Source organism: Homalodisca vitripennis, chromosome 7, assembly GCF_021130785.1.
Source record: "Homalodisca vitripennis isolate AUS2020 chromosome 7, UT_GWSS_2.1, whole genome shotgun sequence".
NCBI lineage: Eukaryota > Metazoa > Arthropoda > Insecta > Hemiptera > Cicadellidae > Homalodisca > Homalodisca vitripennis.
The window spans coordinates 96734528-96758062 of NC_060213.1; the positions used below are offsets into that span (position 1 = coordinate 96734528).

The 23535-nt window shown below is 33.0% G+C and overlaps 1 protein-coding gene across 4 annotated transcripts in view; it reads right to left on the bottom strand.

The window, feature by feature from the left end:
- Window positions 1–23535, bottom strand: part of LOC124366068 (interferon-inducible double-stranded RNA-dependent protein kinase activator A homolog) — a 34013-nt gene extending 10478 nt beyond the window's left edge. The window contains exons 1-7 of one of the 4 annotated variants that reach the window (XM_046822286.1): window positions 23517–23535; window positions 14680–14759; window positions 12599–12772; window positions 11670–11823; window positions 9885–10014; window positions 4432–4613; window positions 135–253 (exon numbers count right to left, since the gene is read on the bottom strand). In XM_046822286.1, the coding sequence (XP_046678242.1) occupies window positions 135–253; window positions 4432–4613; window positions 9885–10014; window positions 11670–11823; window positions 12599–12772; window positions 14680–14685 (765 nt within the window). In that variant the 5' untranslated portion in view covers window positions 14686–14759; window positions 23517–23535. Of the gene's footprint in view, window positions 1–134; window positions 254–4431; window positions 4614–9884; window positions 10015–11669; window positions 11824–12598; window positions 12773–14679; window positions 14760–23073; window positions 23248–23516 lie in introns of those variants that run through there. The other 3 variants (XM_046822285.1, XM_046822287.1, XM_046822284.1) reach the window with 3 other exon arrangements.

The window sequence follows — 23535 nt, forward strand, 5'->3', positions numbered from 1 at the left end:
CATAAATGTCAAACTTGGGTATATATTACATAATATACATTAATCACAATGATATACACATATTGTAATGTTATGTATTGTCTACAATCATATTCTAGCTTGGGAAAGGGTCTTATCTGTAAAAACAAACTTACCTCATCATCATCCTCCAGATTGAATGAGATGTTGTTGGTTTCCACACTAATATCCTTGAGTTTGTTCCACATTTTGTTGGCAGCCTGTCGCTTAGCTAGTTTCTTGGACTTTCCCATACCTGAACAAACAGCAATCATCATTTTTACATCTAAGAGAACTGAGCTTTTCATCAGTGTCTTTAATCAAATTACTCATACTGAATTGACCATATTATGTGACAATGGAGCTTTCAGGCTTTCAACTAATCATATATGATTTTAACCCTTCACACGCCACTAATAAGTCCATTAACTTTCCTATAACATCGAGACAAGACAAAAATTTGTGTTTCTTTAAGTTAAAAGCAAATTTTTACTATAAACAAATTATAATAGGTAAAAGCAAAAAAGTATAAAACATGGCATTTTACTTAAAATTAGCGTATTTATTGATACAAATAAAAAAGATTATTTACAAAACTGTTTATTTCAAATACATTTCAGTTTCATTGTAAAATTTTACTAAACTGAAAGGTTTAATTACATTTGACTAAAAACAAGATAAATATTTCAAACTAATCTTAACCCTTTTACTGCCGGACACTTTTTTTTTTAGTTCGTTGAAAAATGCCGGGCTGAAATTGACTAAAATGTAATGATTTTTTTAAAAAATCATGGATTAATTATTTTTTATCATAAATTGATAAACTTTATCTTGTTTTTTTCCTTATAAGTTGTAATTTGCTACAAAAAATAATTTAAACATTTTCTGTCATTAAAAAATATATATATATTATGTCATGAAACAAAAATTTTAAATAAATAAAAATTATTTTTTGAGTTTGCACTTTAACAACTATATTTAAATATTAAACCACCACCATAATTATAATTTTTTATTGTATAGTAATTATATATAAACATTCCCAAAAAGTTTTAGGAACATACCTTGAAAAATACTGAAGCTGTGATGAATTTTTGAAATTGGTGCAATATCCTCAAGATAACACTTATTGATAACACTATATCACTTTATAATACATAAATCACTTTATAATACATAAATCACTGTCCATTGATATGAAAATATAATATATAATAGAAAATTAAAGTTAAAAGGCACTTTGATCAATATTTACAAAAATATATATATACATTTTTAGGTTCATAGGCCTAAAATGTATCACTAAGATCGGAGTCATCTCTCACGGCAACACCACTTTCAACAAGATTATTGAACAATGTCCCTTCACTGACAGGTGATCTTCTTCTCTTACTCATTTTATTAATCGTAAAAATATGTAGATTTACAAATTTAAATGTCAAATAAAGTGTAAAACACGAAACAACACAAGTGGAACTCACAACTAACGAGATCGACCATAACCTCATCAAACCAAACTCGAGTTATAACCAAAGACGTTCAGTAACAAAAATGGCTTCCATAGATTATAAAACCTGTTTTCTGTGTATTGTCCATATGGTAATGAATAACACAGCTGAATTTCGATGCATTTGGACAACATTGAAAACCAGTATAAAACAAATACGAGACGGCTTTTATAGCGCACGTCGGCGATTTTCGCACAAATCGCAACGTGCGCGATTGCGCACGTCGGCAGTAAAAGGGTTAACAGTACCAAACGATGAAGAATAATGTAGTAGATGCACACTCATAACAACCGAGAAAGAAGTATTTCATGTATATTTGGTTATGGTTCTGTAGGAGATGAAGAACTGATGAGCAGGTGATCAGAGTAAGACAAAGGGCACTCCCCTCCCCCTGTCACAGAGTGAAGGTCATTTATAAATACTTCCTTTGCAACAGCAAGCACTGAGAGTGCAGTGGGCATTCTGAAGGCCTTTTGTAAACTAAAAACCTCCAAGAGATATAATCTATAATATCGCATATAACTGTATTTGGCGTTTTGGTCAAACTCTACCATTCTAACATATCCGTCTACAGCGTGGGAAGGGTTAAAACATTCAGAAAGCTGTACAAATTATTCAGAACAAAAGAGATAAAGACTACATAATGTGTGCAAACCTTTGTTCAGTAATCTATCTTCATAAAAACCCTTTTCAATTGCTGAAGTTACTTATTTATTTACTTTCGATTACCTACCTATTTATTTTAAATTGTAAGAATGGCAAATAAAAACTGTGAATTTCAACTCGAATAACAATTTGTCATCTAATAATCTCCATAATTAGTTTAAGACCCCGAATGGTTCATGCCTTTATGGGTTCTATTACCTGAGCTTTTCATACCTTCTAGACTGACTATACCTACACCAGGTACAGAAAAAAAACCAATGTCACTAATAGTTGGGCAACCCCATAGATAGATAGCCAGGAACAGCAAATCATCAACCGCTATTGTCGAGATATTGGGGTAACATAGTTGGAACAGTAAATCTAGTTTACTGTGGAGTTCCCTTAGAATTAAAAAAATTTTGCAAGCATGTCAGAGTATCTATCCTGACCACTTGGAGTGGAAGAAGCTGGAAATGAACAAGTACCCCCCCCCCCTTTGATCAAAATTATATAACAGACAAAGTGCCTGACCACTTGGAGTGGAAGAAGCTGGAAATGAACAAGTACCCCCCCTCCACCTTCGATCAAAATTATATAACAGACAAAGTGCCTGACCACTTGGAGTGGAAGAAGCTGGAAATGAACAAGTACCCCCCTCCACCTTCGATCAAAATTATATAACAGACAAAGTGCCTGACCACTTGGAATGGAAGAAGCTGGAAATGAACAAGTACCCCCCTCCACCTTCGATCAAAATTATATAACAGACAAAGTGCCTGACCACTTGGAGTGGAAGAAGCTGGAAATGAACAAGTACCCCCCTCCACCTTCGATCAAAATTATATAACAGACAAAGTGCCTGACCACTTGGAGTGGAAGAAGCTGGAAATGAACAAGTACCCCCCTCCACCTTCGATCAAAATTATATAACAGACAAAGTGCCTGACCACTTGGAGTGGAAGAAGCTGGAAATGAACAAGTACCCCCCCCCCCTTCGATCAAAATTATATAACAGGCAAAGTGCCTGACCACTTGGAGTGGAAGAAGCTGGAAATGAACAAGTACCCCCCCCCTTCGATCAAAATTATATAACAGGCAAAGTGCCTGACCACTTGGAGTGGAAGAAGCTGGAAATGAACAAGTACCCCCCCCCCCCTTCGATCAAAATTATATAACAGGCAAAGTGCCTGACCACTTGGAGTGGAAGAAGCTGGAAATGAACAAGTACCCCCCCCCCCCCCTTCGATCAAAATTATATAACAGACAAAGTGCCTGCTATCTCTCCTCGCAAAGGATGTAACATGGGATTTTAACAGCAGGTGGTCCTCATCCTCAACCTTACCAAAGTGAAAATCCTGTCACTGAAAGCAACACAATAGTACTTATAGAACTCAATGCAATGAGACATTTCCTCAACTTCTTATCCTACAATATAAACATTTGACTGCAGTAAACATGTTAGTGCGTAAGGCGTAGAAATACTACTCAAAATCATCAGTATAGATCAGCAGTGAATGTGTTAAAATGCATGTTGATTATTTGAGTAAATGACTGATATATGTATACCTACATACATACCTAATAAATACACTTACAAACCATTCAATATAAGTTTTTTGATTTACTTAAATATTCCATTTTGTTACTAGAGAATGATTAGTAAGTACTTTTTCACATTATTAGTAGTCAAATCTAGTTCATAATAATAGCAATATTTATCATCAAATAAGGAAACAATGAAAAATTTATTGAATCCCATTGCTACTTTATTTTATTGAAAAAGTTATAAAATTCATCAGCCACTGTTAACCTTAGAACAGCCAATGTGTTTTGTTTATACTGGCAAGGCAAGCTAACTTCTGAGGATTTCTCTCAACTAAATTACATTTATTATACTTTATTATTTTTGGTTTTAAAAAGAGAACTTGATTATAATGAAGAAAAAAATATAACTAACACTAACATCACTTGAAAGTACACTTTTTGGTTGCCCAGTGCATTAACATATGTATCTGCATAAAAAATGTTAACAATTCAAAATAAATATAAATCACAATTATTATGTGTTTTACCATTGACAATATAATTTTTAATGGGATAAATGTATGGTCCAGCTGAATTTTTAGCTCCAATTACTCCCCAACCAGAAAAATCAACCCTCAAATTACTCTCATTGTCTCAGTTTATTAAGTAATTTAAGATTATCCATAGAACAAACAAATGAATTTCTTGAGATTATATATTTTGAAATATTTCAGTTAAGATGTTAAGTTTAACTTACCTATTTCCTTAAATTTGAAGACAAGGCAGGCGATGGTAAACTGGCGCTCGTGGGGTAACCCCTCCTCATGCTCGGTCGAGTAGGTGGGTGGTGGCCATCGTCGCGACATGCACAGTTCCTGCAGGAGACCTATTGGGTTACCTCCAATCTTGTCCTCATACGGTGAAACCATATTCCCTGTCCTGTTGAGACACACACTTTTGCTCAGCACTTGGTAACAGAGTAGAGTGATTATAAGAAATAAATATTCCTCCACAGCCAGTGTGTTTTAGGAACCGGCTGTACTGAAACAACCTTGAATTTTATCCCATAGTTAAACTTCAATCACATATAATAACCTTATTTTCATCACAAAATTTGATGCAGGAGATCCAAACACCAGGTTTTCTTTCAAATTTGAATATTTAAATGACAAAGGAATAAAACAGTTAGCGATTTTTTTTCTAAATAACAGGATTCCCTCTCAATCTTAATCATCAAATTCTCGGGTCTTTCCTAGTTTTTCCGGTATAAAAATAGTAATTTCACGGTTGACAGTTTTTATACAAATTACGAATAAAAATAGAAAAAGATGGAGTTTATCTCACACAGTGGCTGATTTCAGTGTTTTGTGCCAAAACACGCCACGAGCACATGCAGTGGTCGATCACTCGGTACTTGTAGCGTCTGTTGCCAGTTCTCACGTCTCAACTCAGCTTAAATTCAGGTGTTTCGTTCAAACCAGCATTCAAAAAGCACCGATGCTCACCCTTTGTTTGCAACTCCACAAATCCAATAGGCGAGCAGTCGGTGATAGAAAGCGAAGAGCTGAGTTCGGTGTTTTGTATTCCGTGTGAAACCGGTCTAAGTAAAGTATTGAATCACATTATGGAGCAGTTCACACAAGCGAGTACTTAATGGCCGATCGCAGCCGACGAACACAAACAACCAACCACCCACTACTACAGGATCGCAGCCGACAGCGGCGGGAGCACTGGAAGGGTTTAGAGAGGCTGCAAGTCAATCACCAATTGTGGCGGACGATCCACTCTTCTTGAAATATGAAGGCCTGTGTGTCCGACATAGAACTCTTTGTAGAAGAAATGATGAACAATCAAACCATCTTGGTTATCACAATTAATAATGTTTCATAGCAATAAATATTATTACATTTATTAACTGTCTGTTAAAATAAGTATTTGTTTTTATATAAGCATAAAATGTTAGATATCAAAATTGAAAACACAACACTAAAATGTAGAAAATTACTAAATAAAAACTATCATTTTAAAACTGAAAATTGTAAATGAATTACTCTTGCAGTCAAGTAAAATTGTAATCCCATAAAATTTTACTAAAAATGTATAAAGGTGAATGCTAAATAAAACAACAAATATTTATGAAAAAAGAACAAAAAAAGGGAGCTCCTATTTGATGATTGATTATTCATGTAATCTATAAATTATACACTTTCTTATGTCCCAATTAAGTATTTTGCTTAATATAAATAAAATTATTGTTATTATAAATATTACTGAACTTTATTATTACAAATTTTTAGTAGATACTATTTAAATCGGAATCGAATTGAATATAGGGGAAATTGATGTACTCTTTTAAGCAAATTAAAAAAACGCAGTTAAATTTTTATTAGTTTACTTATTTACATGTTAAGTTAAACCAAAACAAGAAGTTAATATTTCAGTAATATTTTTTTCACAGTAAACATAATAACATTGCGTCATATATACCAAAATTTAAGTGTAATTTTGACTTGCTTCCCTTTGTAAAATAACCAAATCATTATTAAATTCACTTCTTTTGCCACGCGAAACTACTAGCGCTGGTGAGAAAGTCTACTTATTAAGTACTATAATTGTACAATAAATAAGAATAACAAATTGTCAGGCAAACAATTATTCATAGACTTGAGAAAATTTTTCTAAAGTGACCTATCTGATTACAAGTGACAAAAATAAACAAAGCAAAATAAATCAGTTTTGATTTTGTAGTTAGTCCTTAGACATTATATGAAACATTAAAAATAAAAATAAAAGAAAATAATTACATCATAGTGTACATGTGTTAATGTTTATATGTTATTGAGTATCTATGGAATCCTTAGAGATCCATATTTCAAGAAAAAATTGGCACGCCCTTGAAGTTTACCGTTTGAATGCAACTGGTAGCCGGTGTGTGAACCGTTCAATGCTCGCCCAAACACTACTATGTCGCCGGGACATTGTGACACGCCGCTATCATCTGCGATGTAGTAGTGGTAGCGTTTGTTTGCGATCATCGTTCCGGCACGCAGAGGTCAGTCAGCTAGCACTCACTAAAGTAAAACACTCTATTTAATCTGTTACACTACTAAATCGCGCCAAGACCGATCGCCGCAATCAGACTTGCTTAATTCTCGCTCTTGTATGAACCAGACCTAACAACATAGTAACAGTAACAACACATGTTGCTTTATTTAATCGCATGTTGTAGATATTTTCAAGTTTTTTTCACAGTTTTCATGGTCCGGTGGGAACCATGGAATAACCAATAAAAATATTTTAAAACTGAACAGCATGTGGATGCATACTAATCATATCTTAATGGGAGAAATCTCCCATAATTCTGCAACCAAAAAATATTATAAACAAGTTTAACGTCAACATTGTTTTTATGAGGCAGAAATCAAGATGGCCTCTACCACACCCAACTCTTTGTAGAGGCTTGTATTGTATAAAACATAGTATATACAGTAGAACCCCTCATATCCGGCCACCACGGGACCGAGCCCCTGGCCGGATAACGATTCGGCCGGATAAACCAACCTACAGTACACAACATTTGACGATACAAAACAATTGTACTGTACTGTACTAACCGCACTGGAAATAATCAACGAACTGTTTACAGGTTAAACCTACTAGCTCAACTGAGGACAACACAGGAAAATGTAAACAAATAGATACACCAAAATAATATTTATACCATAATAATATACGAGTCGTGGGAGACTAGTGCGTGCAACTGCGCGTCTGCAAGCCGTGGTAAATAATTTCGATATTGGCTTCCGGGAAGTGGCTGGATAAACCGAGGTGCGGTAAAACCGAGGCCGGATATGAGGGGTTCTACTGTACTGTGTTATAATCACAAAATATCTCTGAAAAAGATAATTAAAATTACTGTATATATTTAGAACACAAAATACACTAAATTAATAACATTGCTAGAACGATTTATTTACTACCACAAATAACTGTTGTTAAATTTATCTCTGACTTGCCCAAAAAAAATTAAACATACTGATGACATTAAATGGTTTAGTTGTCTTTGGTTGGTTGTGAAATGTAAACAACCTTCAATACACAGACATGTATTTTTTCTTATATTTAAATAATTTTTATATTAAAAATATTTCAATACAAGATACAGTAGCTTTGCAACTTTATAACATGTGCTTTTTTACTAAAGTTTTGCCACAGGTTGGCCACTTGAATAATTTGTTTAAAATTTCAGTTTTTTAGGTTGAAAACCTTTGATTCTCTATTCTATTTTTAAACCAAACATTAGCTACTTTAATACTGTATTCAACATTTTGAATTAGATGACGAGAAAATTCTGTCACCTCCTGTACATATGTAAATATGCTCCAATCTCATCCTAGCCCGTTTATGTATAAGAAATACCACAGTGTCAATTCACTGCCACAACCTATTTTAAGCTACTTCGTTTATACCTGTGTTTCAATGTAACTTTTATTTTACCTGTATGTGTATTGTGAGTTTCAATTTATGTGTGTTTAGAAAATACAAGTAGCCAATTCTGGAAAACTGCAGGCATCAGTCCAGCATTGCGGGTTAGAGGTCTGTGTTCCATCAAAAATTTCATTTCAAAACAATTTAGCAGTACAGAAGATTTATTAGCAAAAGTGAAAAACTTAAGATATTAACTTTGACATTAATTCAACTTTTAACTATAAGAAACTACAGCTCAACAATATAGGCTTGGCTTAATAATATTAAGTACATAATATTAAAATGTATGTAGAAATACTATCACTTGAAGAGAACACAAATTAATTATTCTATTAATTGTGCCATAGTTATCTTTCAGATTCTCCTCAGAAATTCCAGTAGAGGGGTGAGCCAGAACTGTTTATTATTTATTTTACAAGTATGTAGAGGAGGAAACCTTATAGTTTTACCAGAATCTTATCTCCAGCATAAGTCGTGAACAATTAGTAAGACATGTTGGGGCCAATTTCTCTTGATACACTAATGTAAATATTACCAATAGTATATGTAGTAACTGACATTGGTATAAGCAGAAGTGTGCACTTCAGGCTGGTTTATACCTTGCAGTTGAACCTACACTGGGTACAGCAAAAACTGATGTGTCACTAAAAATCTGGACAACCCTATAAATGTCCAGGTTCAGCACATTACTAACCCCAAGAGGTGCAAGGGGAGAATGGTAGGTTTAGTCTACTGCGGGGGATGACTGTTGGAGTTAGTGGGGCTGCTTAAGTGTTAAAGACAGTTACTAGTATAAAGATATAAGGGCATGCCACACCTGCTCGCTTTGACTGGAGAGACTGATACAGAGCTGACCTCCCCTTCTTCCAAGGAGACATGACTGAGATTAATGCCCAAAATCCTTTTTTATGGATAGAAGGCAACCCCTACCCCCAACCTTACCCATCCAGAATATCCTATCAATTCAGAAGCAGGATTAAGGTCCTTTTAGAACTAAGGACAATATCTTAGCTTCTTGTCCTAAGAAACCAATAAAACTAATATTGGTATATCTAATTAAGTAAATCCACCCATTTATACACTAAAATATTAAAATAACAGGCTACTAAAATAATAAGGATTATTAATAACGTTTTGATAACATTGTACGTAAATCATAGAAAATGATTCTAGTTCATTTTTTAATTAAAAATGATGTTTTAGTACTAAAATAAAAAACCGGCATCAATATCTGAACACCTAATACATTATTTTAAAAACTGTTTTAAACCAGCATTCTGGGAGCAATATTATGGTTGGACTAATCAGTCTTGGATTAACCAGCATCAGAGGTAGCTCTCAAACATATCGTCAGACTATACATTGTAACAATCAGGTGTTGTCAACACACTCTGTAAACAATTCGGTAACACCATTGTTCACTCATCATCAATCTTCATTCAGATTCACGATAACATCTTATAAACTGCAATGAACAGTATTAGTCACCTCCCACTCAAAAACCAGTTTCAATTATTTGTAATTTCATACTCTTTTATAAAAATATAATTATTGACATTTCCCTCATTCTACAAGATTCCTGACGTACACTCAGTTTCCTCGATTAGGTGGCAAGTTGTAACAATTATACTTTTCAGTAATCATGAACACACTACATATGCTTTGTACACTACAAAACTACAAAATATTTTACAAATCGTTAAAATTGAAACAGATACTAACAAGAGCTGTTCATTGATTGAGTTTGTCATAGAATTGATCATATTAGGATCTGCATTCCCGATTAGTCTGTCCAGCACATTCTTGGCAGCTGCATGTTTTGCCTCTTTCTTGGACCTCCCAATTCCCATGGCTGCAACAAAACGTGTTTTATGCATTTAATGAAAATATCATTTCAGACATAAACTAGTCATAATACAGCCAAGCATTCATCTATACAAAAACAACAACAAATTTATTTGTAACAATGAATCTATATTAATATTTTTATTTAAGTAGCTAGTGTTCTTGTGTTTTACAAACATACAGGCAATTTCAATAGCTTATATTTAATTATTTTACTACATATCTACAAAAAGTTAATAAACTCAAACTCAAACTCAAATAAATTTTATTTTCAAAAACAAATTTCCAACACTTGTACATGTTAATGCATGAAAATTGACAGCACATAGAACAAAGTCTGTGCGTGCTGTCCAGTTCAAATCTAGAATGTACAAAGTATTAATAATAAAATAAGAAATGCTATATGAAAAACCAATATTGATTTAACTGAAGTTTAGTTTGCAAAGAAATGTATATGCTTAGTATTAGTATAGAGAATATCATGCAGTCTGTATAGAAAACTGTTCATTATAACTTATTATAATATAAACAGATCATTACTCTTTAGATCACATGTTAGTTGGCACATTTAAACACATATATTATGTGATGGAAACACCTAAATAATTTAATCAAAAAGTGAGGTCTCTGTCATGTATTGGTTAGCATCCTGCCTGGCAATTAATCCGAGATGGATTTCTAAAAATACATCTAGGCATTTAACATGTATAAAAATTAAATTAGACTATTAGTCTTTGTATTAATTTAATAATAGAATATAAAAATATTTAAGTATTTATAGTCTACTTATGTATGTAAATAAAATGTATTTGCTCATCAATTTGTTTATCAACCTCAATTTACATTCAATTAGGTCCATTTCTCGTTTACAACACTGAAAAACATATACAGTATATACAATTATTTGTTCACAACATTTTCTTCTGTTTTTTAATAATATGTAAGATTTGAATAAAATTTATCTCCACAGTCAAATTCATAATTTAATTCCAATAGTTTTGTATTTTCAATTAATTCCGTTATTAATTTAATTTGTTTCCTGAATCATTTTATTCAATTAATTTCAAATATTATTCTGAACTTTCAGATATGCTTCAAATCAGTTTCAACCAAATTTCAGTAAGTAATTTTTATAAAGTTATCTCTATTATAAATTATTAATATTAATAAAAGTCCCTGAAAATAAACAATCATACTAGTTTTACATATAACACATGAATTTACTAAATCTAAATGAAAATACTGCGCTTCTTGTACTTACTCAAAATCAAGAGGGAACTTCTTTAAAACCTACTACACACACTGGACACAGGAACAGCAAGAAAAACCAGGTGAAAAGGTCAGTTTTTTTATACTTCAGTTTCCCTTGTCTACTCTCCCACAGAGTGCCATACACATGGCCCGTGGCAAGAAACCACATTTTCTATTGCTTACAGATAGAATCAATAAGTTCTTTATGAGCAGTTTTATACGACAATTTCCTATCTCTCTACAAACATCTCCAGCCACAATTCCCATATACAGTCACACACCGATTACGGTTTTTTACTATGACTACAAATTATATTTAATACATTTTTATTTTAAACTTATGTACAATTTGTACATTTATGCAAATTTCATTAATATACAATACATCAGATTCAATCAATATGGACTGACCAACAACTTCAGCAACAGTGACTCGGTATCGGAAGGTGGGCTCATGGATAGCTCCCTCCACCTGCACCAACTCATACTTGGGCGTTGTACCTCGCCGACTCAGCAGCTCTTGCAGCACTGATACTGGTGTCTTGGATGGCAACGCTTGCATCTCCTGAACAGAGAAATTAATTCATGTTTAGACAATACAGGAATAAGTGGGCACTACAGATATAAACAAGTGCTCTTATTCAGGTAGAGTTTGAACTTACCCCATGTCTAACTCAAATTCTTAGTACGATGCCTTACTCCATGCCGAGACTGGTTCTTTTTATTTGAACTTTGAAAAAGATATTCATAATTCATCTATTACACACATGGTTCTGACATATTCTCAGATTTCAAAGGGAACTAGCTAAAAAGATCATAATTTCATTTCGTAAACATAAATTACTTCCTGGATATATTTATTTCTAAAATATAATTTCACTTTATAACACTGTAATAAAACTAACTTTCTGAACAAATGTTGTTACTTTCTAGACTCCCCTTGTGCATACATCGATAAGAAAAATAAATTGACTAAATAGTTTGGCAACAACACTAAATTAAACTTATATTGGTAAAAAATGTTCCAAAAACCACAAGCCAGGATCTACTATTGCTATATGGGGAAGGAGGGGTATTCATTACTCACTTACCCACTGCATTTTCAGTGTTATGCTGCTGTTAAATTTACAATGTCATTACTCCTACGAAATTATAAAACACTAATTAGAAAAACTGTAAAATATAAATTTAAGTGATTATTTTTATATCAATGATACATATATATATATATATATATATATATATATATATATATATATATATATATACACAAGATATGAGGATACATTTTTATTTGATTTAATAGTTTCATCTGCTCTTTACAAATTCACTATTCCTACCCTCTTAGCAGCATCCTCCAGAGATAGTTCGACCGCAGGCTGTCTGTGATGGATGGGACCCCGCATTTTGCCCCTGGGTCTATGGAGGGCATTCATACGCTGTTGTGGGATGTTACTGTCCTCCAGCTTGATACTGCCGTCAGGAGACTTCAACACAGTAACTGGCACTGAGACCTGTCAACAAAATTCCACTGTGTAGCTCAGACCAATCATTCCAGATTCTGAATGGTCTTGACCTTTTTACTGTTGATTATTTTATCTGCCTAGGCATATTTTTTGTCATTTGTACGTATTCTGCCAAAACTGACATCTATATCTAGAAAGCTACCACTAACAGATCCAACAAAGGGCATAATTTAGCTTACACTACTTACACTGGAGAGGTCTCTACCTTTTTCCAGAGATATATGATCAAACATTCAATTTAGCACGTTAAAAATTAACAAGTCCTTTAGAAAAGATTTACCTATTAATAGAAAATATTTAACATTTGTGAAGATGTACCTACTTCAATCAAGTTCTAATGTCTCATACCAATAACAAAAAAATCCATAATGGAGGTTTGTTCTGTGTTTTTATCTCAGAGTGCTTGCAACAATTTACACAATGTATCGCTCCGTATTTAGTTTTTGAGTGGAATTTTTGAGCAAAAATTTCTGATAGCCTACATCCTACCATAAACCCATAACAATGTAATCTTAACCAGAAAGTTGCTAAAACATATTTAGCTCTCAGTTAGGGTGGCAGGCCCTCGGGTAAGGCAATTAGCTCTCTGGTTGGTAAGCCCTCTGAAAGGATAGGTCCAAGCACATGCATAATAAGCAGGTATATCCGTTAGGTCACTTTTTCATAGACAAATATGTTTTGGTATATCTTTAGTAAAATTATTCTTCATTATCATGGATTAATATTAGGATACATACGAAAGTCTCTACATTGAGAAATTGAAAAATTTTCTAGGTCTTACCTCAGTTTTATTTAACATTTGAAATTCTGTGTGTATGATCCAGTAGTGGCACAGTACTTTAGATCTACTGGTAGCATTTTAATTTTTTTTATAATTATTTGAACCTTAACCAATGCTCTAAACATAACTCCTTTCACGACTTACATGCACCACATGCCACTTCGAGAGTTCATTAATATTGCTATCCTAATCACTTCTCATTTACTTTCCATTTGAAAAATAAACAACGGTGAGAATTGTAAATATTCACCAACAAATTATCCATTTATTTACATTGTTCATTACTATTTATTATACCACAAACATGATGAACAGCTGAATAATATGATGTCTTAATTTGTTCCTTTTGTTACCTTAACTATAACGTCAGTGATATATTTAACATCATAGAAAACCAACGACAATCAATTTGTTCCTTCAAGCATTGTAACTAATTCACTATTCTTTAACAGTGTTGGGTCTTGTTTATAAATTTATCATGTTTAGAGATTTATCTTTATTGTAGTTGTAATAAGATATCAGGATTAAACGTTGTGATAACAAATGATGTGTTATTATAGGTGTAATGTTATGTTGCCACGGCAATGAGTTTGACTTATGAGAATTTCAAGTTTCTCATATAAAAAAAAATCTATGTATATCTATTATTTACATTATAACTATTTTCCTAGATATACCTCCATCTTCTTTTAATTTGTTACAGCCACTTTTTAAAAAAATGTTGCGTACCAAAAGAATTTTACATATATATTTATAAGGTATTACATCAACATCATCATCGAATGTGGTATTCTTTACTTAACACATTGACTACGACAGATGCCTTACGGCGCATAGGCTTCATAACATGTTCAATGTCACTGAGTATAGACCAGCAGTGAAGGTGTTCATTGAGAACAAAATGATACCAGAAAATATTTACTTTACCCACATTACATAAAGTGTTCTAAAACCAATTTTTTTTAGATTAGTATGCTATACTTCTGTTTCCACAACAAATTTTTAACAGCTCACAAATCATATGAGTTTATTGCACAAAAATTGATAGCATATTATAGTCTATTTGAAATTTAGGTTAAATATCACAAGTAGTCTATCGATGTAAAGGACTCACAAGCATTCGTGATTAGGTCCATTCGTAATGAGACTTTCTAGAATTACGATATTCCGCCCTGGGCAGTCTGGCAGTTTGCGCTGTAAATTAAATCAATTAAATCTTATTTAAAGGTTAAACATTGTAAATAATGGTTAACAAAATTATACACTCAGGACAATGACTTCAGGAGTACCTTAATAAAACCATATAACCGCCCAATCAATAATAAAATTTAAATTTAATAATTTTTTCATGTTATTCTAAAAATTCATACTTAAAAACAATACTTTTCTTTACTTGTAACACTTTATACAAAACAAAAAATGGTTTTTAAGGTAATTTCCCTATTACATTAATACAGGGTAGAAACATGACCATCTCAGAATTTTATGAAATTTGTTATGAAGGTAGTCCTCATACAGATTAATAATATTGCCAATTTTTCCCCAAATATTTCAAACTGTTTCAAAGTTACGGCTATGTAAAGTTTCTCAAAAATCACCAAATAACCGCAACCAACATACTTTAATATCGCCAAACCTTTTCTTCTCACCAAGCTATAAAGATGGGAATGGTTTCATTTTACTCAGTTTTAAATGCTCTTTCTTTTGATATACAACACAACATACTCTGGTAATAATATTTTTTTTATTAAATTAAATTCAAAATTTTGATTTTCTTGAAAAGTGCATATTTTATGTTAGTGTGTTGATTTCATATGGACTGAACCTTTAGGGGGTTATTGCTGTTATACCTTTTATACTTGTATCTTACATAAAAAGTTGGTCTTAATCAGACCACAGGTTTTCGAGTTGTAAATGATCAAAGCTGCAGTTTGGTTGAACAGCGCCAAAAACCTATACATTTTTAGATCTTACCAACATATACAACTAAAATGTATTGTTTGTAAATAATTTTCTTTATACAAGAGTCATTCAATAATTAAAGAGACAAATTGTTCTGGGGAAAAAAACTGTTGGTAGGGGAAGTTTGGTACTATTATGTTTTTAAGTAGGGATCACTGGGATAAGCCCTGATTGGCTGATGTATTAACATTGTTTTGTTTATAAAATCAAAAATACATTTCAAGATTGTACATCTGCTTGAAAATTCCACTTTAGTTAACAACATTCTGTTATTAGTTTTTTACTTACTAAAGACAAGAAATCAGTAGATACATACTGTAGAATGTCTAAAGTTTGTGGTAAGGGTTGCATTAATAGCGGAAAGTTTTACAAATGGTTAAAACAGTTCAAAATGGTTGTGACTCAGTAACTGACGAACACCACTCTAGCCCACCAGTTGTAGTCCCAACTCCCTCACTTGAAAGTCAAATTGATGACATTATTCGTGCCGATGCTGAAGCTCGAGTTTTTTATTATCTCAAAGAGCAGTGTACAATGAACAATACTACTCGAATTTGCTTTTGAACAAGGCCATGAGAGAGAAATATTGTGAATCTCAGAGGAGAAATGTGATTCTCCAGCAAGACAATGCACGTCCTCATACTTTTCAACTAACCCGTGAAACTATCAACAAAATTGGCTGGGAAGTACTGCCTCGTTCTCCTTAGAATCCTGATTTAGCACCTAGTGATTTCAATTTCTTTGCTGCATTGAAGAAAAGACTTTGTGAAAAAAGGTTCCAAGACAACAAGGACATGAAAACATTTGTGGGTAATTGGTTCAAACATCATGATAAAGAGTTCTTTGCAACCGGCATAAAAAACCTTGTAGCCCCCATTGGAACAAGTGTATAATTGTTCCAGGGAATTATGTTGAAAGGTAGTAAAAGTATTGTTTTCTAAAAATAGACGGTTTCTTTTCCAGACTATTTTGTCTCTTTAATTATTGAATGACCCTCATATCTCTAAACACAAATATAAAAATGCAAAATTTTAATGGGTATATATACTTTTTGTTCCCAGTTTAGCATTTTCCTTTTGAAAAAATAAAAAATAATGTGAAATGGGTAAAGTAAATATTTATAGCAAATATACCAATTTTTAAAAAAGTCTGCAAATTGCGGAAGGTATACAATTTATTTGTCACCAACAATGTCTTTCATACAGTTTTGAGATATGTTTCTTGTTAAGCATGTAGAATGTTAAATTAGGTAAAACAAAAATGGGAAACACAAAGAAAACAAAAAATATAACTATTAATTAATGTTCTTCTCACGTTATATTTTAAGATTGCACAATGGGAGTTGGTTGGCTATTAGTATGTAAGGCATAACAGTTATGTGAGTTTTTTGGCTCCAAGCATTAAGAAGGATGATTTTCATTCTACGCCATCAACCTGAAAAAAGCTTCTGCTGCAGCCAGTAATGGCTGCAGGTATTACTATGACCTAATACTCCTCAAGATTTTTCCAAAACTGTTTTGTTTTTTCAGCCTATTCACTTTCTAGATCAGTAAGCGCAGCTGTGTGGACGAAAAACATCCCTCAAGATAGTACAGTTCAGTAAAATCTGTAAGTCTATACTTGAGAAACTAAAAATATTACTAGTTCACCTAAATACATTGTTCTATGTGGCAAGAGAGAGATGGCCATGACAGTAAACAATGTAAAGTTCCTTGACAAGCTGAAGAACATGACTTAAAATGAAAAAAATATCTTACCTTTTAATTCTCACACAGTCCAAAAAAAACTAAATACAACACCCACTACACAAACTGTCCAAGTGTGAGCAAGCTATTGGAAATTCTCTACAATTGCTATCAACTTCAACTGTTTTACTATTCATGTATATTACAAGGTGCATAATTTTAATAACAACTGGGATGATTACAATAGTGTCAAAAAAGAACTAAACATAATAATTGAAATATATTGAAAGAAACTAAAATCTGCTATCCTCTGTCGGTAATCGCTCTTTGTCGTTATACAATATAGGTAGATAGGTACATGTATTATAGATATGAAACTTTAAATTAAGCCTTTATAAGCACTTAAAAATTATCTGGCCTTGAATTTAGATAGGCTATTGTTTTGAGAGATCTTTTTCCTTTTCCAGCCAGAAGTGCAGGTTGGCAGTAAAGAAGTATGATCAGGGTCATTTTTGATCAGTACTTTCCCGACCTCAGATCACACCACAGAAAAGTACTAGTATACACCTCTGACAGAAAAAAAAAAACCACCCAAGTCAGTACCTGATTTGAAGCTCAGAATATTAGAGTGCTCATGACGTTAATTTTGTCCTATCTCTAATATGTAGGCTACATAACTACTCTTATCACATACTTGCAGAACTTGTGAGAAATGCTAGTTTGTTTTCATAAAATATGTGCAACCAATTTTACAAATTTAAACATCTTATATTAACAAATGTATAACTTTTGTATTTATTGTTGGAAAAATGAACAAGATCTTGTTTTTAGCCTAACAATGTGCTTGTTTTTCGAGTAGAAAATAGATTTGGCATTGTTTACTAACATGTATTTTTTGTTTATGTATAGTACTATATAAAAATACACTTCTTTTAGTTTGAATACGTATAACTGCCTTTTATAGGCCAACAGCAAAAAATGAATATACTAGACCTATTCTACATCTATTTAGAAACGCTCACACAAAAACTGAAGCACCTACCTTGAAAAACAAAGTACATATGTTTACTCTACCACGTTACCTAAAACCAGAGGCCACTATTTTTGCAAATTTTTCTTACCGCGAACTTAACAAAACTACATTCTTAGAAAGAAACAGGCTCTGTATCAGCGAGAAGGATTCCAATCTGTCCGTATCTACTACTTGTTATTACCCTATATAAGTAGGTAATTTTTTGTTATTACCCTATATAAGTAGGTAATTTCATTCGTAAGTATTATAAAAACAAACAGTTAATATTTTTCTTTTCACCTCTGGCAAGAAAAGGAAACCCCTCGAGACAATACCCAAATTCAAGGTCTGATCACATGAGCCCTCATAAAGGTTATCTTTTTACTTTGGTATTACTAGTAACAGATTTATGTAACCTAATCTAAACCTACTTATTTCACGTAATAACATTCCATAGCGTGAAATTTCCATTCTTAACTTAATTGCTTACATGAAACAGCTGTTACTGGTTACCAAGTAACCTAATACCAGAGTCGTTATGATAACTCCATATCACTTAGCCCAGGTGTTAATGAAATAACAATATCCTGGTAATAGGTTATCACCACTGATTAACCTGTTACAGACACTAATACTGCCCATCTGTAATGGCCACAAGTACAATGGTGATGTACATGTTTAATTTGTGTCGCAAGGTGTCAGACACATTTATGCTTCAAAATAGGGGTAGGCCTAGGGTACGATAAGCAGGTAGACCCGGTTTTTTTATATCGAAGAATGTAATCATTGATATCTAATATTCGCATCTCAAATCCTAGACTATCAATCGATATAAAAGTATTTATAGTCCTCAATAACAAACATGTTTTAAATTAAAATGTGAATTTAATATTAACAGTGATCAAACAAATTATTATAACCAAAATTAAGAAAACTGAAGATGACCATATTTGCTCCTCTCACAGTTACATTTGTTTCTTTCCCACAAGTTTCACATAATGGGTCTTTCGGTACGAGTCCTAAATGTTGAAACCACGAAAAACTTGTCTAATAATCTTTTAAAGCAATGTTGTGAAGTTTTCTAAAATTGACTGCAATTTTAATAATCAACATGTTACTTATGTAAAATTGAAATATTACCTTACGTGTATTATTTGAAAGTGTTTCCAGCTGTTGATATAGATTATATACGTTAATTGTTCAAAATAATTAATTAGTATCAATTGATTATATCGATGGTTATGATTAAGTAATATCGTTTGCCAGTTTCGATATAAAAAACCGGGTCCGCTTATCATACCCTACCCCAAAATAGTAAAAAGTAAGTAGCCTAAATGTAACTCAGTTTCATTAGTTAATTTTATAAATACACATAACCTAAGTTTTTATTAATAATTAAATTGTTACTGTAAAGATGTCATAACAGTTGAACTATACTCTAATTTAATTTCCACCTATTGAAACCTTACATTGTTTTGTTCAGGAGGGCGATAGCAATAGGTAACGTAAAACTTGTATTTTGTAGGGTCGGTGGTATTTATTTACAATAGCGTGACTATGGAAAATGGACTTTTTTTCATGGGTTGGGCATTTATAACCGAGTATTATTATCACAGGTGCATATAAACTGGGGGGAAAGTATATTATTGCATTATATTGATGCCTTTCGGGCATTATTGCGTTAAGGAGCAGGGGCATCACGTGATCTGGGATTCGACTTTTGCAAGCTCGAGTTAATTTTTTTTTTAAAAGAGCAAGCAGTGCGCAGCATTGCGCAGCGGGCAGGCATCGTTGACAGGATTAACGTGCTAGTCAGCATCATTTCAGAAACTTATCACTTACCTTAATGTTCAGGCCATGGTTTACATAAAATTGTAAAACTCCATACTCATCTTTACGAATTGCTTCCATGTAAGATAACGAACATCCAACACAAAGGTGTGCCATTACCACTACTGAACTAGGAGGTTAAGAATAGACACGGAGGAACAAAATAGTTCAAAATGGCGTCCCTTCTTTATTTGAGAGAGCCGCGGAGTAATACCAAACTGTCAAATATGGATAGTGTTGCCAGAGGTACTGTCAAAAACAGAGTTTTCAAAGGATTTCAAAAAATCGTAACTCCTTTGATTTTCGTTGCCGACAAATTTTTTCTTCACTACTGTTTTCAGGAAAAAATTGTAGTTTTCAGGAAAAAAAATGAACATACCTTTCCATGTTCACGTTATTGTAAATTGATACCGGGTCGGCCCTTAGCTTCACAATTATTATTCGTTATATTACTGTAATATCAGTGATTCGATAACCATGAATATCGACAATTCGAGTGTGGGACACGTATTATACTGCAGCCTTTAGAATAATATGTGCATGGGTAAATATTAAGATCAGCGACTACCACTCCGATCGCCGTAAGGTTTTTCGTACTAACACAGGTTAACGTAATTTCACCGAAAAAAATAGTCCCGATTATCGCTAACATATAAAAACCAGTTTTACGGCAGTACAATGTTGGCAATACAAAACACATAAATAACAAGATTTTCGACTATCAAACTAAAAACAATGGCCGACCATGGACGTTTTGATGAATTGACAGTAGCCACGTGACAAACAGGAAGGTTTCCGATTGGCCGGACGGGTCACGTAACCTATAGGACGGCTTCGATTGACCGCCAGACGTACACAAACAAACCCACATGGACAAGGAATAATTAGTGAAGTTATTGACATGGCTTGCGATGGTTCTTGTCACACCCTAAAAAGACCCTAGCTTGCCTATTCAAAATTCAGATCACGCGCTGCTTGCTCTTTTAGAAAAAAAATTAACTCGAGCTTGCAAAGTCCAAGCCCAGATCACGCATGACTGCTTACACACACAACACTCAGACAGAACAGCAGGTTTCATTACAGGCAAAAGATACGCGGCACGCGTTTATTACTGATAAGATAAGAGTTTATACTAGAATTAGTACATGGACTACTAACCTACGAACTAATAACACCAAAAAAACGAATAAATGCATTGTCAGTCAGGTTTTTTTAATTTTATTTTTTCCAAAAAATTTTTATTTGGGGGGGGGGAGTAAACGGCTACGGCGATAATCGGGACTACTTTTTTCGGTGAAATTACGTGCCCTACGAACTAATAACACCAAAAAAAACGAATAAATGCACTGTCAGTCAGGTTTTTTTAATTTTATTTTTTCCAAAAAATTTTTTTTTGGGGGGGGGGGAGTAAACGGCTACGGCGATAATCGGGACTATTTTTTTTCGGTGAAATTACGTTAACCTGTGTTAGAATGCAAAAAATTACGGCGATCGGAGCGGTAGTCGCTGAGCTTAAGATTTACCTGTGCATGTCTTAAAAATATAAATCGCAGCACCACCATAATAAACCTTTTGAATGTGACACTCTTACACTGTTTAGCCTCTTTAGGACTAAGCTCTATTGGTTTTGAGTTTCACTCAAAGAAAATAGGTAGTGTCCTTTTTTAACCCTTTTACTGCCGACGTCCGACATATCGGACGTTGGCATTTTTGCCGAAAACGCCAACGTCCGATATGTCGGACGTCTGTTTTTTTTATCGTTACTGGCTACTGTTATGCTCAAATGCCAAAATATTCGGTATTTTGGTTGTTTAGGAGCAAAGGATAATGAAAGAAGCCATTTGAAGAACTTTGGATTTCTATTTTTGTCGTCTTTGACTAGAATTGACGAACTACCTAGACAGCTGTCAAAACCAGATGATCGGATTATGTTACTGAAATCTTCGTTCATTGTTGTTGTTTACAATGTTATCGAAAGTTTTTTGAAGTGTTACTTTTGTTGATCAAGGATAAAATGAGTAAAAGAGTTACATCTAACTCTCCTGTGAGTGAGGGAACAATAAGTAAGTGCAAGACGAACTAAGTGACGATTTCCTTCAGAATTTGTCAGATTCCGATGCCGAGAACGAATCTGATATTATTGTTAGGGCTATTGATGACAATCAAAGTGATGTGGATGACACTGATGACGATCCTGACTGTATCTTACCATCAGATAATGAGGAGTTATTAGATAGTGAGGGGGATGTGGCACAGATAAGTTTACCTTCAAATTCCACTGGTAGGCCTAGAGGAGGCCTACCAGTTTTGGGAAAATCCTCATAGTGCAGTTATGTTTCAAGGTAGCACCTTCAAATTTGGTATGTGTTCTAAGCAATTGCTCTAGTTTATAATGATATCATGCTCATAATTTTAGTATAATTTTAAAAATAAATTATCAGATGCCAAACACAGTTTTTATTTTTTTTATTTATTTTTTATTTATATCATTTTTAAAAATAAATAATGTGTTTGTTTCAAATTAAAATGTCTTTTTATTATTTAAAAAACAGCATTTAAATACGAGTAAATAAAATAAAAATTCATGCAAATCTAATGAAAAATAAAAAAGATACAGCATTTTTTGTAAATGAATGCACAACAGTGATTTTCCTCCTTGGCAATTTTGACTGGTACAATAAAAAAATGGCCGGCAGTAAAAGGGTTAAAAACTGAGTTCTCAAGTAAACTTGAAATACCATTAGGGCATATTTTTTCCTTGAAAACATGTAACTTACCATAACATTAGAGATTAAGAAAGGGTCTTCATATGAAAGGAATAATAGCATAGGCTTATTACAAAACTAAATTTCAAAATATGGGATTATAGAAACCAGCATTAGGTATGCCTAACATACAACATATAACATACACGATGATGTTATTGATTTTTAATTGTAACCTGTTAGCCTATAAAGTATTTCATTTGGTGTTTAGATTAGACTATGAATAATGAATATTTAAATTTGTATTTACTTACTGGATCAGCCATTATAACAGATTCAGTACTAACAACTTGATCTATTATTTCAATACAAAGAAAATACAATCTTTTATCCAACTATCACTGTAAAGGCTGTTTAACGATACGTACAACAAAACGGCATTAAATTTAAGCCTTGAGGACAAAAATTTTATAATATTGAGTTTTGGCTTCCGTTTCTCTCTGAGCTTTTCATTCTCCAAAACCAACAAAACAAAGAGATTTTTCCACTCAATAGGTGTTCCAAAACGGTGCAATCGGTCAACATAATTTCACAAAAATTATTAATTCGCTCGGTAATGTAGATCAATTTTTTATACGGAAACATTCAAAATACTGAATAACAATCCTATAGAGTCCAAATATATACAAATAAACTGATATAATATTAACCCATAAACTACAAGAAGCACTTTAATATTCTCTATTCATTCTATTACCCCAATCAGCTGCTCCTTG